The sequence below is a fragment of the Acyrthosiphon pisum genome, chromosome A1 (assembly GCF_005508785.2).
Source record: "Acyrthosiphon pisum isolate AL4f chromosome A1, pea_aphid_22Mar2018_4r6ur, whole genome shotgun sequence".
In the NCBI taxonomy this organism is placed as follows: Eukaryota; Metazoa; Arthropoda; class Insecta; order Hemiptera; family Aphididae; genus Acyrthosiphon; species Acyrthosiphon pisum.
Window position 1 is genome coordinate 107,740,618 of NC_042494.1, and position 17,592 is coordinate 107,758,209.

The 17,592-nt window shown below is 28.6% G+C and overlaps 1 protein-coding gene across 1 annotated transcript in view; it reads left to right on the forward strand.

The window, feature by feature from the left end:
• The first annotated feature begins 3,819 nt into the window (after nt 1-3,819).
• The window catches only part of LOC115033550 (alkaline phosphatase, tissue-nonspecific isozyme-like), a 29,244-nt gene continuing 15,471 nt past the window's right edge, over nt 3,820-17,592 (forward strand). The window contains exons 1-2 of the mRNA XM_029486313.1: nt 3,820-3,969; nt 14,258-14,453. Of these exons, the coding sequence (XP_029342173.1) occupies nt 3,820-3,969; nt 14,258-14,453 (346 nt within the window). The remainder of the gene's footprint in view (nt 3,970-14,257; nt 14,454-17,592) is intronic.

The window sequence follows — 17,592 nt, forward strand, 5'->3', positions numbered from 1 at the left end:
CGACTTGGAACTATGTAAAAAATATATTTTCAAAAACATTAACACTTTTTGAATAATGAGTGTCCTACGTTAAATTAAACTCCTTGGTAATTTATTTATAATTTTTAATGTGTTTTTGATTATTATTTAGTGCACGGTGTAATAAATTTGAGTTCAATATAAAATATGTATAATGAATATTTTGAAAATTTAGTACATAATGTATGCACAAAAATATAGAAGAAAGGAATAGTTATCAAGGTATTTAAAAGTGCTTAATTAAAACTTTCAATCAAAAAGTTCAAAGGAAGGCATATTATTTACTGATGTGTAATGTGAATGTATTTTACCAGTTAAGGGCGTCGGAACCATTGCATTTTTTAGAAAAAAATAATGTCTTACAGGAAAAAATCTTACGCACTGTACAATAGTCGGATTTTGTTAATTTTTTATTTAAAAGAAGAGAATATTTTTCAGGTTGAATTAAAGCTCAATTTTTAAAATTATAATTATAGAAGCTGAAATAAGCATTTGAATATTCTTTTTTAAACGTGTTTTTCTACAAAATTTAGAGTAAAATGAAAATACGGCTTTTGATCCCACCTGAAAAATTTTCTTTTCTTTTAAATCATAATAAAAAAAAAACAAAATCCAACTATTCTACAGGACGTGAGAGTTTTTCCTGTAAAGACATTTTCGTTGATATAATACACCGTATAAACCCTCCCCATCCCTTAAATAGGTATCGAGCTGTAGATTAGTGGAAAAGTATTATAACTAAAAATAAAATGTAATTTTAAAGTTTTATAGAATTTCGGAAAATTGGAGAATCCGGCACCGACACCGTATTTCAATAACAACAATTATTAATACGAGGTATTTTCATGTTTTTATTGATTCCTGTGTTAATAACAATTTAAATTTAAATAAATTCTAGACGTGTATAATATGAAGTACAAAATTAAAAACCAGGACAAAATATTCTGTACTAAAATTTCCAACTAAAATATCCACCGTATGAAAAAAAACAACACATATAGAATTATAGAACAATTAAAACATTGAAAATAGCCTAAAAATAATTAAATTATTTCTGAGTATGATTGTCAATTTCAATAAAGTATCATGTCATTAACATTATTATTTTATACAAATAATTGATCGCAACATATTGTTATATAGGTACTTAGTAAATTATTATTATTTTCAATTTATAATTTATTGGAACTATTCAATCACAGCTAACAAAATATTTAATCCTTTTTTAAATGTGATTTAAAATTGTATTCAATATTTCATAATTATTATTTATACCTACTTTAAAAGAATAATATTAATTTTTTTTTTGTTCACTTGTACTTGTACTTGTTGTCCTATCCGTTAGATATTTTAACTTAGATTTATTTTAATACAGGATATTTTGTCCATTGGTATTTTATTTTCCATTGCACAAAACTCAAATGATTTAACGCATCACTAATTTACCACGTAGGTACCTACTTAGGTATATATTAAATATTATAATTTAATCGTAATACATGATATTATATTATAGTTGTAGGTATATACGCTAAGGTTCTGTCCCCAAATAAAACATTATTTATTGATTTCAGTAGCTAATAGGTCGTTAATGCAGTTTTTTGTTATACGCACTTGTAAATTATAACATAATATCATAAAGTTCGATTTATGATCTTTACGATAAAAACCTGTATTTGACCAACAATATATTCTATGTTGATAATGACTGCAGTGGTTATAACATACAATTTGATATCTATGAAACAACATCAAAATTCAATCGGTGGCCTGAAAAATGTAAATGCCTTTCTTTACCTAACGAACAAAAATGGCGATCAGTATAGTCGTAGCTAATTAATATTTATCTTTTTTTGTTATTGGGATTTATCACGATCTGGAAATTTGATTTTTCCTAACTTTCTTCCACCAAACAAACAAATTTTTCTATGTCCTCATTACAGTTTTGTTGTTATACATTTATAAATAAATTACAATAATATTATAAAGACCAATTTATTATCTTTACAATAAATACCTGTGTTTGACCTACGATATATTCTATTTTGATTATAACTGCAGTGGTTATAATATACAATTTGATACCTATGAAATAGTTTCATAATATCGAAACAACATCGAAATTCGATCGGTGGCCTGAAAAATGTAAAAGCCTTTCAGCACCCAACGAACAAAAACGGCGATCACTGTTTGTAGTAATATACCCATTTCCCATATTGTGCTACGCAACACAATATAATGGAGCACTTGGAATTTTAGTTTTTATATAAACGTCGAGAATGTTTATGACATTAATGTCGAATAAATTGTACGATAGAATAAAATATTTGTTTTACGAACCTTTAGTATATGGATACGGTAATAATAATACGGTATTATACTGCTATAGAAGTCCTCGTCGTTGTCAATACGGGTGACAAGACTTGCGTGAAGTTCGCACCCAGACTTAATCGTATCGTCATCAAACTAGTACCATTTTTTTTTTGCAAATTAATTGCGACAATTTGCAATACTATGATATAGAAACTACATTATAAATTATATTGTCGCTGTGAATCGTTATAATATAGCAGTGTCCAGCAGTATACATGCAAAAGTATCCATACGTAAGAATCTAAGCTTAAGTTAACGTAAGACTACGTTTTTATCTAGATAATACAATATGTGAATATTTTCAATTACTCTTATATATTATTTATACAAACAATTTCAGTAAGCATACCTAATATTTTATCTTTTAGAAATTTAAAATTAATTATACCCGAAAAAAACTACCTATAATCTATAACCTATAAAATAAAACTACCTACACCTAGACCTATAACCTATAACCCATTAATTTAGGAAATAATAACCTAATGTCCTAATCAATACATAGCACATAATATTATGAACACCTACCATTCATTTTCTACTGAAAATGGTACGCATAGTTCTATATGTGTGTATTTATTTATTATTTGTAAATGTAAAAAACCCAAAAAATACTAACCCTTTGAAAAATAACGAAATATTAAAACAAGTTAGGTTTCACCTAATAAAAATGTTTACAGATGTATAACTCAAACTTATACCTAAGCATAAAAGAAATACAATTAATATGATAATGATTATAATGGCAACAATTAATATCGACAACGGGGTATAAAGCTAAATTGTGCTTGAAATAAAAATAATTAATGTGGTTAGCAAGTTTTTTCACTAATGAGAGATCTCCGGGGAAAAATAATGCTGAACTATAATTAATAATATTGTACAATGAAACGCGGAATACAATATATTTCTATCTAGTACTATGATTATTTATAAAAACCAATCATTGAGACTTGAGCATAATTATAATTATTTTATACTCAGCTGGGACGTTCCTATATTTATCTGCCTAAACGATAAAATGAAAAATGAATGACAATTCGCATACAATTATCGATGATCATTAAATAAATTATAAAATACCGAGAAGGCAATATTAACTGTAATAATGATAACATAAATACAAATCCCTACTCATATACACATATTTCCAAGAAAAATGTAATAATATTTTATTTAGTGAATATAATATATAAAAATAATACAATTATAATTGCAACAAAAGCAATAACAATATTATAAGTTAGGTAATCGAAATTAAGAATAATTAAAGATGAACTTGGTATCTTTATCTATGATTTAAATGAAAATTAGATACTAATTTTCCTCTTTATTCAGGGATGAGACAAATATATAATAGTGTGTATCCAGAAAACTTATCTAGATATTCTTCAATAACGATTATAAATTAAGATCAATTTATACACAATGCGAGAGAGATTTGTAGATTCCATTGAAACACCATTTTATGATAAAAGGTTATTGATTCCGTCGGCTACTCTTCATACTTCATACAATCTGTGTGGAAAAACCTCAGCCAAAGGGTTGTGGTATGACTTTCGTAGTGAAGGTAAGATGGTAAATATTATAACACCCGATCACTGATGGCCACCATGTACATCTTGTGTCACTCGTAGCTCTTTCTTATATTATAAGCTTAGCTTCTTGCTAGAAAGATGAAATCAAAACAAAAACTTACCGATTCTTTGACGATTAAAGGCCGAGGAGGATCTCGGTTTTTCATACTTCAAACAATCGATGAGATCGTTGAATGATGAATGGTATTAATGTATTATAATATTTGTTCTAAACTATAACTAGGTAATAATATTATGCGTAAGTATATTGGGTGATTCGCCAAGCATGCTTACTCCAATGTTTTCCTTTAATAATGGACCTATTTAAATTCTGATTTTTGGAATTTTTAAATGTATTTAAACACCATTTCTTCAATTGTTCTACTTATGGAGTAATGATACAAACTTTTGTTTTTCAAATCAGTACCCCCTACCCTCCTCTCCACTTTTAACTGTAACTGATATAATTAATACTGAATATTATTTGAAAATGTTCACGTACTAAATTTAAGATTCTAACGAGTAGTTTCTCAGTTATTAAAATGTTCGTACTAAGGAAATATAGTCATTAAGAATGTTTTTACAAAAATATAAAATATGCAATATTAGATCTAGTATATTTATTATACTTAGGGCATTTTTATAAATTATTATAATTATTATATTGATGGATTAATATTAATCACTAAAATGTTCAAATCACCCTAGCCCAAGCTCAGTGGCGTCATTTGGGGGGGGGGGGATTTGCCCCCTTTTTCATTAGCGGGCCGCTGTCGGGCCGGGTATGGGCTAGTTTTAGGCCTTTATATAGTAGCTAATAGGTAATATATTTAAGTAACCTCTACATATATGTATTAATTATTTAGTTATTGTTATCTCTCAAAAAAATGGGTTACATACCTGTATGCTTATTAACCTTTGATACTAACTAGTAAGTATACAATTATGTATAAGGAGGGTATTTGTATTGAGATAAAAATGCAATATTGTAATGTAATGTAAATGTTAGCGAGCTTTTTTTTTCAGTTTTATTTTGGGCCGATAAAAAATGTTGCCACCCCTCTCAAAAACTGAAATGACGCCACTGTTCTAGCTTATTCTCGTCTTCCGAATACGTTGTCGAATTGTAGTGACTACCTACTTCTCAATATCTAAATTACTATTATGACATAATACTATAATCAATACTTAAATTTAAGGGGTACAAAGTCCTTTTTGTTTTTAAAAAATCTTTGTACGTACCCTTCTAATATTATAATACATTTAAATATTCAGGTACGCACTTTATTTTTACACTTTTGCGACCCCCTTGTAATTTTTTTCCAAATTCAAGCAATGGCCAAATTATTATATCGCAGAGTTTGGTTACGTTGAAAAGTTACTTTGAGAATATAGTAATGTAGTTATGACATAATAATAATAGTATACTTTTATAGGTAGAAGGTAATAGGTATAAGGCAAGTAGGTTCACCCAACTACCCATGTGAATTGCCAAAGTAGTTGTACTTGAACGGTTTCGACAGTGCAATTTCAGAAAACCACTGTTATAATGTTTTTATAACGCATTTCCCAATTATAGCGTATAATATTATTATAATGTATTGCGTGCCATGTGTACTTTTTGGACCTTTCGCATACCCCGTGTAACCACCGTTACCTACTCCAAAAGACCGACGGTAACCGACGCTCTTCACATCGTACGTTTCGATTATTTGTTTTTCTTCGGCCGGCATTATTACAACGGTGTAATATCACCGCGCACACGCCCACTAGTTTTCACTGTGCAGCGCCGATATAGGATGTAAAAGCGTGGGGAAGCGGACGAAAAATTACTCTTAATTACGGTCCGAACTCGAAATAAATAAATAAAAAATAACCCCTCCCCCTCCTTAAATGCGCAGGGGAAAGGTGAAACAGGGTTCGGCGGTAGTTGCGGCCGTTGTAGCAACAATATTAAAACGGACGGTAAAAAAAAAGAAAAAGAGATTCGCCTGTTATCCTCTCACCGCGTTCGCTTCTTCTGCGCCTCCACCGCCTCCATCACCACCGCGTATTGTCCGATTAATCTCTTACAGGACATTTGCCAAGGTTTCATTTCCTCTTTCAGTATATTAAAACGCACATCCGCTGCCGGGTGGTTATACTGTGTCCGTATAGGTTTTTATTTTATTTTATTTTATTTCACTGACCAGCCACTAAATTATTATTCTTCCGTTGTAAATATTATACTATACACACACACAAATATATACGTATATAATGTTTTTGCGAGCGTGGGTGTGTGTGCAAAGCCATTGTTTTACGTCGGACGGCGGTGGTGAAAGGGAAGGTATAAAAGAAACAATAAATCCGTGTTTTCGCGTCGGCTGCCTGCGGCTGTAAACAATAATATTCATCCGTGCCCGGTAGCCTATGATAAAATTGTACAACAGGTTGATAACCGCACTGTGGTGCCATTGGTGCCGATATTAGAAAGGCGCTCGTCGAGTCGTCGATCCGAGTACAGTGATACGTGGGTACAATGTAATTGAAAGGACTACCTACCTACTATATATTGTGCGAATCAGCGGTGGCCAGCATTTTTGTCGATAAAAAAAAGTCGATAAAGGATATAAAAGAAATCACAGTTTAGTGAAAAAAAAAGATAAAAAGTAGGAAATAATTTAATTACATATTATTATTATTATTTTCTATCGAGACCAGTTTATATTCTGTGTCGTTATTTACGATGACGTTGACAGCGATGGCTTAAAGGTCGGATCATCTACACTGTACGGACACCTCGTCAAGCGAAGGCGAATTTAAAAGTAGACGTTTTCACGCGCCAATAACCTCGTCCAAGTCGTGCACACAGTTATATAACGTATAGCGCTGCAATATAAAAATATTGATTATATAATATTTTTAAATTTTCCACAAACATTTTTTAAGAAACACACGTTATTATAATATAGTATAATAAGTACTAAAATCTCGTACACAAATACGAATCGATGGAAAACAACTTTACCTACCTATGTGAATTTAGGTACCTACCACTCTGGTAAACCGTGAAAAAATCCACTCGTCTTGTCGCAGTTCAAAGGATTTTTACGCACAGTGAATGTCAAATATATAAGGCCAACCGGGCTTTATAAAAGCGTACCTAATGTTATAATAATATTGATTGTATAATGTTTTTAAATTCTCCACAAACATTTTTAAGAAATACGCGTCATAATATTATTACAAGCACTATAATATATCGTATACGAACACGTGCTGGATAATACGAATCGATGGCTAGCTGTATATTGACCGTCGACCGAAGTTTATCTACCACTCTGGTATACCGTAAAAAAATCTACTCATATCGCCATGCTTCAAAAGGTTTTTACGCACAGATTGAATATCAAATCTTTATGGCCAACCGGCCTTAGAAAATCGGAATGTTATAATAATATCGATGATATTATATTTTTAAATTATCCACGAACATTACGAAATAATGTTATAATGAAATACGAAATACGTGTCATAATGTTATAACAAGCACTATAATATATCGTATACGAACGCTTGCCGGGCAACGCGAATCAATGGCTAACCGTATATGTTGACCGCGGCCGAAGTTTAGCTACCACTCTGGTTCACCGTAAAAAAGTCCACTCGTGTTGTCAAAGGATTTTTAAGCACAGAGCGAATGTCAAATCTATAAGGCAGGGCGGGGTGAAGGCATAATTTCTATAACTAATTTGTGACGTCACACTTGTGCCACTGGTCCGTGACCACCGGGCTGCAACGATGGACCTGATTTAACAGCCACATAAAACCCCATCATTTTAATGGAGAATTTAATTAAATTTATGTAGTTTTACTTGTTGTAGGTAACTACTGGTCGGACGACGAATAGGACGTCCGCATCCTTTTTTTCCCACTATGCATTTACGTTTTCCATAATTATTATTCGTTCAGTAGGTACTGTACGTACAACGATATTGGCGTGTAGTTTTAAATCAATAAAGGTATGCAATTCTACATATTAATATATAACCATAGGCGCAAATAGCGTTTGAGATTTGGGGGGGGGGGGGCTAATAGGGCTAATAGGGCCTTACTTTGATAATATTGAATAAGCTTAAAACAACATGTAGGAAATGTTTGGGGGGCTATAGACCTTTTTGTGGGGCTTAGCCCCTAAAGCCCCCCTATTTGCGCCTATGTATATAACCCAAATAAGCTCGTTATAATAAAATTATGTCAGGTGGCAGGTGGCAGGTCTTCAATTTTTTTTAATATGGAGATGACTACTTCTCGGCATTTTACTAGATCGATGTGTAATATAGTTTGATAATTTCGTTACCTATTTAAATTTTCAGATAAGATTTTATGCTCATTACTCATATGATGTTTATTGAAACTAAAAATATGCTAATTACTAATAAATTACTCTAAGCCAATCACCTCAAACTTATTTATAATATAATAAATTACAAAGTAATATATATATATATGCAGGGCGATTCACTAACCATACAAAATAAATTGCATTCTGATTGGACGTTTATTTGTTGGTATCGTGTCATAACCAAGTTGTAACCGAGTATACCGAGAATCGACTACAGTTTAACTTTTAACCCAATATGATTACCAGTCATTACCAGCATAGTTACCGTGCCCACGCCACGACACGACACGATACTGCGAATCCAGCTTAACTCTTATGTAACCGGCACAACCTCATCCTCCTATAGGTAGACGCGATAGTGGTATCAAGTCAGTATCGGTTTTCATGGACTGGCGGGGGTGGAGAAAATTTAGATATTGTTCGGTTAACCATGGTAACATTTGGTAATAATAACGACTAGATAATCCGGAACGAATTATAAGTATATTAAACACCATAATTTAAAATATTTAGAGTTTTTGTATGCTATTTAAGCTGTTTTAAATCACCATATATCGATACAAGCTTTTTTGTTTTCAGATTAATATCACATTTTTGTATTGTACTACGGTAAAATGATATATGATGATATTTTAGAGAATGAAAATCCATCGATATGAAAATTTGAACGATTCAAATTCATAACTTTTATTTTATTTTCGATTCCTGTTCTAGGCTAAGAACTTGTATTTTAAATATTTCATGTATAATTTGTATTCCATATGTAAGTATTCAGTTATTTTCTTAGAATGTTAATTTAACGATAATTTTGTTCTTCACTTACAGCATGGCGTGTTATATATTTATTTATTTAATAAATTCCTATGATTATTATTATGATGTTTCAAACTTTTTTGTAAACTTAGAACAAAAGCATTAAGTACACATGATACAAGTTATAATAGGTTTAAATAATATATTGGATTTATGGTTATTTGAAAATTATAGTAAATTATGAACAGATTCTTCAAAAATATTTTATGTATGACATTAGTAAGTTAGTATATGACATAATATATTATGTTCTGTATTTAAGGTACAAAAATATTTTTAATGTTTCAATTTAAACGGTTTTTCATGAAAAAATTAATTTTAAAAGTTAAATGTATCAATTATTCGTGGTTTAATGTCTTGTCTTAGTGATATTATTTTAATTTCTTAAAATTCAAAATTAATTACTTGAATTTGTCAATCGATTAACAAGTATTTAATTAGAGTATAGGCAAAAAAATATTTCATTACTTACCTATTTCTGTAAGTATATTTTAGGGTTTTAAGAGGAGTACTCCCAAAGTATAATCATTTAGAATCATTTTAATTAAAAATAGTATCTAAATGGTACATATGTAAGGTCTTATTTTTTTCTTTTTCTCTGCTAGTAGCTTGTCTACGTGCAAGGAGCTCACAAACTATTTTAAAAGAAATCTCAGCTGGTAATTTTTAATCGGTTTCCACTCAGAATATAAAGTTCTTAGCAAAGCAAGACATTTATTTATTTTTCATTGGTCTTAAAACGAAGATCGAAACTCACTACAACTGCTCGTGTTAAAATAGTAAAATTTTAAAAGTTAGGTACTTACATTTTTATTTCAGTTAGAAACAATGATATTTTTTCTGTTATTCGAATAAAAACCGTATGTCCGTATAAATATAATAAATAACAATACATGTGTATTTAAGAAAAGTATATATTCTTGAATATTATAAACTTTTAATTAATTCAACTTCAGATAACATAATATTATTCTTCGTGCATCCTAGTTGAATAAAATTACAATCAATTTTTAGTTTAAATGGACTTGGTATTTAGGGATTTATTAGACAACTAAGATTTGACAAGTAAATGTGGTTTAACAATGATATAATAGTACACTTCTTATTCTAAAGTTATTTGCTGAAAAATAATTAAGTTTTAATATTTATGTGAGTTTCAATGACACTTTAAGTGAACGACCACTAAATAATTTTAAAACAAACTGCATGAACGCACAGATTAATAAATTGTTCATTATTAGGTCAAATTCTGGTTTGGGTTCTATTTGAATTAAATTTATGATGAAGCAAACTAGTCTATTATAGGATAAAGCTGTTTAGTTTCTTAAAATTAAATTGTAAGCCCAATATAGACACTATCCAACTAACTTAGTAGTAACTATAATTATATTTAGTGCTAACTGATAAATTAAACAATTATCTGCCAGCTCAAAGTAAGATTGATATAGTCATGAATTATATGAGGTTTTAATATAACTAAATTGAATCTTTAAGCATTTAGTAATATTATTAGGATTGTAAAATTGTTATTGTGATAAGTTTAAAAGTCTATCGTGGTGTAGCTACCAGTGATATTATAGAATTAAAATTACTTTTAGTACTACATTTTTGTCCCTATTACATAAATTACCATAGGACAGACATTTCAATTATTTTACAGTGATTTTTAAAATGATTAAATTTTTAAATTTGAGAAAATATTTTTAAAAACGACATAAATTATGTAAGTAACTATAATTATTGAAAACTGATCCATGATCAGTAACACAACAAGTTTATAATGATAAATATTATATAAATTAGTTTTATTAGTTGTTCAAATTTAAGTATTAATTTTGACAATATAAGTAACTATAACCTACCTTGTTTTTTTATAAAAAAATAAATATCGTGACTTTATCAATACAGATTCCATATCAAAATGTGACAGTCATTAAATTGTTTTCATCCATAAAATTTTATATATTTTAAAATGTTGGACGTTGTCAGTGTTTTAATATTAAAGTTTTAGATACAATTAACTTTATTCAATCATCTCTGAACTTCGAGTAGGTATTCTGTAGGTATTGAAGTATCTTACATTATTTTCATCAAAAATAAAATTAGCTCTTACATTTTGTAAAAATAAATTATGCAATGTAGTCTATACAGTTTAATTAAACATAATTGTAGATTCTGAGCGGAGCGAGGGATCTATTGGTTCTACAATGGTGTTTACTTTTTTTTTTATCCTGTATACAAAATTTCTACCAGAAGGAGCTCTTTGATTTCAACATATAGTACCTTATCTTTTAGCAAATTGGATCAAGATGGTACTTTAAAAAGGTCATTTGTCGATTTTCTCAATATTTATTTAATGACACAGGAAAAACCACCGACGAATTACGAAAAACCGCTAAAAATGAGATTTTAATTTCTGGCGCTTTGTTTATCGCCATAGAAACGAATAAAAATAAAAATAAAATAATGATTTTAGTTATTTTGTTATAATTTATAATATTAATTCAACTTACAGGCTATAATAAAATATAATAACAATATAAAATTCCAGACTGACAAACCGTTTCTGCTCTTAATCGTTTTTCGTATACAATGATATGATATCATTGAATTAAAATTTATTACAATCCATTATACAGTGACCAACTTGTAACCTACTGTACAGCAGAGCGACATCCACTTACCCGATTTTTATTATTATTATTATTATTTTCATAGGAAATAATATTTTTATTTTGTGAGTTAAATTATATTATTATTTATTAGGTATTTCTAATATCTACGTTATTATTGACGTTATAAACGATACCCACTTTATTAGAAGGTGCTTAAACTTAACAGTATAGCAACTAGCAAATACAATCTAAGATTAATTATAGACATATCATACTCATTTGTTCATCATTTCATAATATTATGGTAGCCACTAATTCTAAGTAAACGTAAGCCGTAAAATCGATTTGATTATAAATTGTACTGTAATTGATAGTAGCAGAGTAAATACCGGAAAACTAATTATAGAATTAATAACATAATGTAAGAAACCGGAATCACTAAATACCTTATTGGATTAAATTAGAAATAGTGAGATAATTTAAGCCAGTATATTACTGTATATGAAACAAGTATAAAAAACAAGTTATCAACCTTAAAACAGTTTTTATACTTTTTAAGCTTTGAGAACCAATCGGATCACGAAATATACCGAGAACACAAGTTCAAATAATATCGTGTTTGTTTATAATAAATTATTGTTTTTTTTAATTTGTGTAACTACATGATATAATATTATGTATACCTTTATATTTTATAAGCGTAAATTTAAAAAATGTATTTCTACAAACTGTATAAAATTGCACGACTAATTATTTTATATACTTACGTTCTTTGTTCACTAGCTTGAATACGAAATTAAGCGATAAATATTTAGTATTCCACTGGTATTGTAAATAAATAAACACTGAAAGTCTTTGAAATATTATTAAAAACTTGTATAACTTATTTTATTATTTACAAGACGAATAATGCATAAATGTACAATCGATCAAACTGCCGCGTACGGTGACGTTTAGTGCATAAACAATAGGTAGGTAGCTAAAGATTAAGTAAACAAAAATTTAATGAGCAATATTTAAAATAAAATACTGAACATAAAATCGAAATCATACTTTACAATAAAACGTAAAATATACATTTTAAATATAATTTTTTATAAATTATAATGCAATTTTGGTACCACAACAAGGTTTAACTTCTTGTCTAAAAATAATTAATAATATTTCTGTTTATCAATACACAGATATCTGAAGGGTTCATATGCAGTTTTAATGAAAAATGTTCAAACTTTGTGACACACCGTAAAATAATTTAAAGGATAAACACTATGCACATTGGCTTTTCTGTATAATCTTTATGTGTAATCGGGAGAAAATTAACTTGTGTTCCAACATTTGTTTTTTTCATTTTTACATGAATAGTATTTTTTTAGGGAGGAGCAAAATATTATAAACAATATGTTTTACTTATCTTGTTTAAAAATGTAGTGAAAGATAAAGTGACATCCTTCTACCGCTTAAAATAATATATCGATAATAAAGCTATACATGTGAACACTATAGTAATCATCGAAGTTTATCAGAACTTAGTTCCATTTGTTTTAAATTTATTGGGTTATGTGATTATTTAAATAAAGTAGAATGCGATCTAAAGAATTATTATGCCAGTAGTATGATAAATGAACATCAAAAAGGAAACCAAACAGAACATTTCGAGAGAAGAGAAAATTTGTTTAAACCTATGTATTTATATAGCTTATATTAAGCTATATATTGATAGCTTGGATAAGTGCGTCATTAAAAATTGCATCAGCGTGGTGAACACTGTGTAAAGTGAAAACATAGTTGTTCAGTCAAAGGAACTTAGAAATAATTGCAATGTGGAAGACAAATCACAAGATTTGAATTCACTGAATGTATGGTCGCTTTGAGATTTGAAAAGATATTAGAGGGGATAATTATTTATTAATACACAGCAGATGGCGATCAGCATAGGAATCAGGGCTGATAAGAAGAAGCGATGAAACTGTTATAGAAAGACAATTGTAATCGGTGTAAAATATGTCAAGAAGACCTCAGCTTTCATTAAAATGCCGGAAAAAGTTAAGGTATGACTGTATGAGAGTAATGAATGAGTAGCACGGGGAAAAGGTAGCTGAGATGACACCAGATACCTACAGTAAGGTCTAGGTAGAATATAGACCAATTGATTTGTGAATTGTGGCGGTTTGGTGGTTGATGAGCATAACTTTTAGTACCGATACTATCTATACTGTATAAATAAATAAATAAATTAGTAATTTACATAAAACGCATACAGAAAAATAATATTCAAACGCAAGCATTGTGGTTTAAAAAAAGATGCAATATCACTTGTATACTGTAGTATACAAAAAATTAGAATTTAAAACGGGAGGCATAATTATATCATCCCTGCATCCTCTCCGTCAAATGTCAATGGGAAACTGCTCCCCTTTACCTTCCGAATTACGCCTATGTGGATTTTTTTTTAACCTACCATAGTATAATAATGATGTTTAATTATTTTTTTTCAGACTTACAATTTGAACGCTCAAATCGGTGAATCGTCAGCATGTGCTACCGCATTATTGTGTGGTGTAAAAGCCAATTTCGAAACAGTTGGCTTGGATGGCAATGGAAAGTTTGAAAACTGTTATTCTAGTTTTGGGTCTAGAGTTGACTCATTGGCCTACTGGGCTCAAAAGGAAGGTACGTGTTATTTTTTTGTTTAGAAATGTTCGTCCTATAGATATTGGGTTTTATAATTTATCAACTTATAAAGTTATATTATACTAACTTAACTATATTAATTCAGTGGAGAGTATTGGTAAATTAAAAATTCAATTATATTATTTTAGACTTATACGAATTTCTGGAGATTTATATAAGTTTATTGTTATAGGTAGTTCGTGATCTTGAACATAATAAAACAATACACTATTATGTTATATTGTATAACATAATATAATAAAAACAACATAATAATGATGTGCTATTACATATATTTACTTCTAATCCTAGCTAGTTCGAGAACTCTGAAATTGCATAAACTATTATGTTAGGTAAATCTTTCCGTAATATAACTTTCTTCGTTATATTGATCACCACGTCTTGTTGTCCAACAAAGTTTATTCAGTATATTAAAACTGAATTAATTAAATTTGCTTCAATAACCCGCTAAGTAGTTTACACAGTAGTCTACTGAAGATAATTAATTTACCATGTGGAGTTCATATTGTTTCAATAGTTTATTTTTTACAATGGACACGGTTTAAACAAATTGGTAGGCTCGTCGATGATATTTTTAACATCTATATATAATATTTAAGTTGTAATCACTAATAATAATAATACAATTAGAGAAAAATAAAACACTCATTTAAAATATTATAACAAAACAAACAGTTGTTAAATATTAACTATGGACATCGGCTCTATTTTAACTTATAAATCCAATTAAGTTTGATATAATATTATTATTATAAGCACAATAAACACTTAATGTGCCATAATGATGTTCTGATTACTTTAAGAACTTTGGAGTAAGACACATCCACTGCTTAGAAATAATCAATACATTGAGGAGTAACACCCTGTATAATTTGTCCATACCGTTAAATAATATTTTAACCATCGGTTTTCTATAGCTTAGAGCTTTTTTATGCTTAATAGTGGACATAACAACACAGTCGTTTTCTACAACATGATGGATTTGGGTACTAGGCACTGAAGCATGAAAGTCATAAAAGCTGTTAAAGATTTATATTTTAATAGAATTATATCTAATGTCGGATGACAACAAATTTACGCCACTTTTACACATAGGTAACAAACAATCGATCTTACAAACACGTGACTGTATTGTCTTGTATCAAAAGGGTTTATATTTAGTAATTACTCAAAAATCAAAATTTGTACTGAAAATACAATAAGACAGAGAAGTCCGATTGCGGGCCAAATTAAGGTAGCCGAATTTCCCAAATTATAAGTATCCTGATATCGTCCAAACACACATTAATTTATAAAATAATTATATATTATTGGTAAAATATAAATAAAGTTTTACAAACATATATTTTCATTAAAATGCATCACAAATAGTGTATAGGTACCTACATGCAAATAGTTTAGTTCATAAAAGTCAAAATAATTTTACAATAAAAAAATATATGAAATAAAATAAATATGAAATTATATATAAACAGAACAATAATATTAAAATACTTATAACTCGACAAAAATGTTATGTACCAATAATACCTCATAATAGAATAATAATTTTTTTATGGAACAATTTAATAATTTATTAATTACTTAATATTCGAGTCAATAAAATATAGTCAAGTAAAAAAAAAGTTTTATTTTGACTAACTCAAAATTACATATTACCTTGTTTTTTAACTTTTCAATTTGAATTTGTACCTACACATTTTTGTTTATATTTATATCAAAATATTTAATACGTATCGGGTGCAATCGGGGTATTTATTTAGTTTTAAAAACCACTGAAAATAGTATTTTCTACCTATAGTATGTACCTACAGGCTCAATCGAGATAGGTAATAACTAATAAGGTTACTTTGCCTAGATATAGAGAACTTGCGTAAAAAAATATATCGGTAAATTTACCAATAAAGTGGTAAAAATGATAAAATAGAATTTCTTAGAACAAATCTTTTTTATTAGTAATACGATTGTTTACTTCTATTGTTGTATTCTTGACAAATGTAGTTATTTCTAATAATAACAATAAATAACTAAAAATGTATCTATTGATCTGTATCAGTAAATATATTATGAATATTTAATTAGGTATTCATAATACAATTTATAAATAATTACAATTAACACAGCATTTCCTTTATTTGTTATGTTCAAAAGTCAGAACATTTATATTTATTTACTTTTACCTATTACTTATAATTATACAGTCTTGAGGAAATAGAAAATATGATTAGTATAATAATTATTTTATTGGTATTTATTATCAAGTGATAAAAAATGTATCTCTTTGCAATTCGGGGTTGGCGTTTTCGATTGCATTTGATTAGAGAGGCACAACAGTGTTTGCAGAGGTAAAAATAATTTTTTGGTAAAAAAAAATTACCGTAAATGTTAACCATTTTTTTACCAGTAAGTTATTTTTTTACCCCAAACACTGTTATGTTGCTCCTCTAATCAAATGAAATCAAAAACGTCTAATTACATGCAGATAAATGTACAGCACTCACATCTCTACTTTGGACCACAATCAGGCGACGCCCCAATATAAGAAACCAAGGTTCGTTATAATGTTTTATCGTACTGTCTCGACAATATCGACCACGAGTTTTTTATTTCTTCATTCATACATATTAAAATATTAGTTATGTTGGTGGGTATTTGAAAGATAAAAATCAATTGGATATTAAATCATAACAATATCAAGACACTTAATTTCCATTTTAAACAACATTTTTTCAAATTATTAACGAACGTGAAAAATGTATTATTGTTGGTTCATAAAGTCGCACATTTACATTTAAATACATTCATCTATCGTTACTAAATGACATTCATAAATTAATGAATATATTCCCATATAATATTAGTGGTTTTTTTTATGTATAAAATAATATTAATCATTGATTAACAATAATATTTAGGTAGGTACTAAAAAACAGAGAGAAATTAATCAATCATGCATCTTAAATACCTACGTATTTAATTTTTTCAATTATAGTTTAGTTAATAGTTATTACGTGAATGAAGTAGGTATAGGTATTATGAGGAAACTACCAAGAGTAAAAATAATAATATATTTATGTAGTGAAACATATTTAACAACAATTTATTTATAAATTTATTG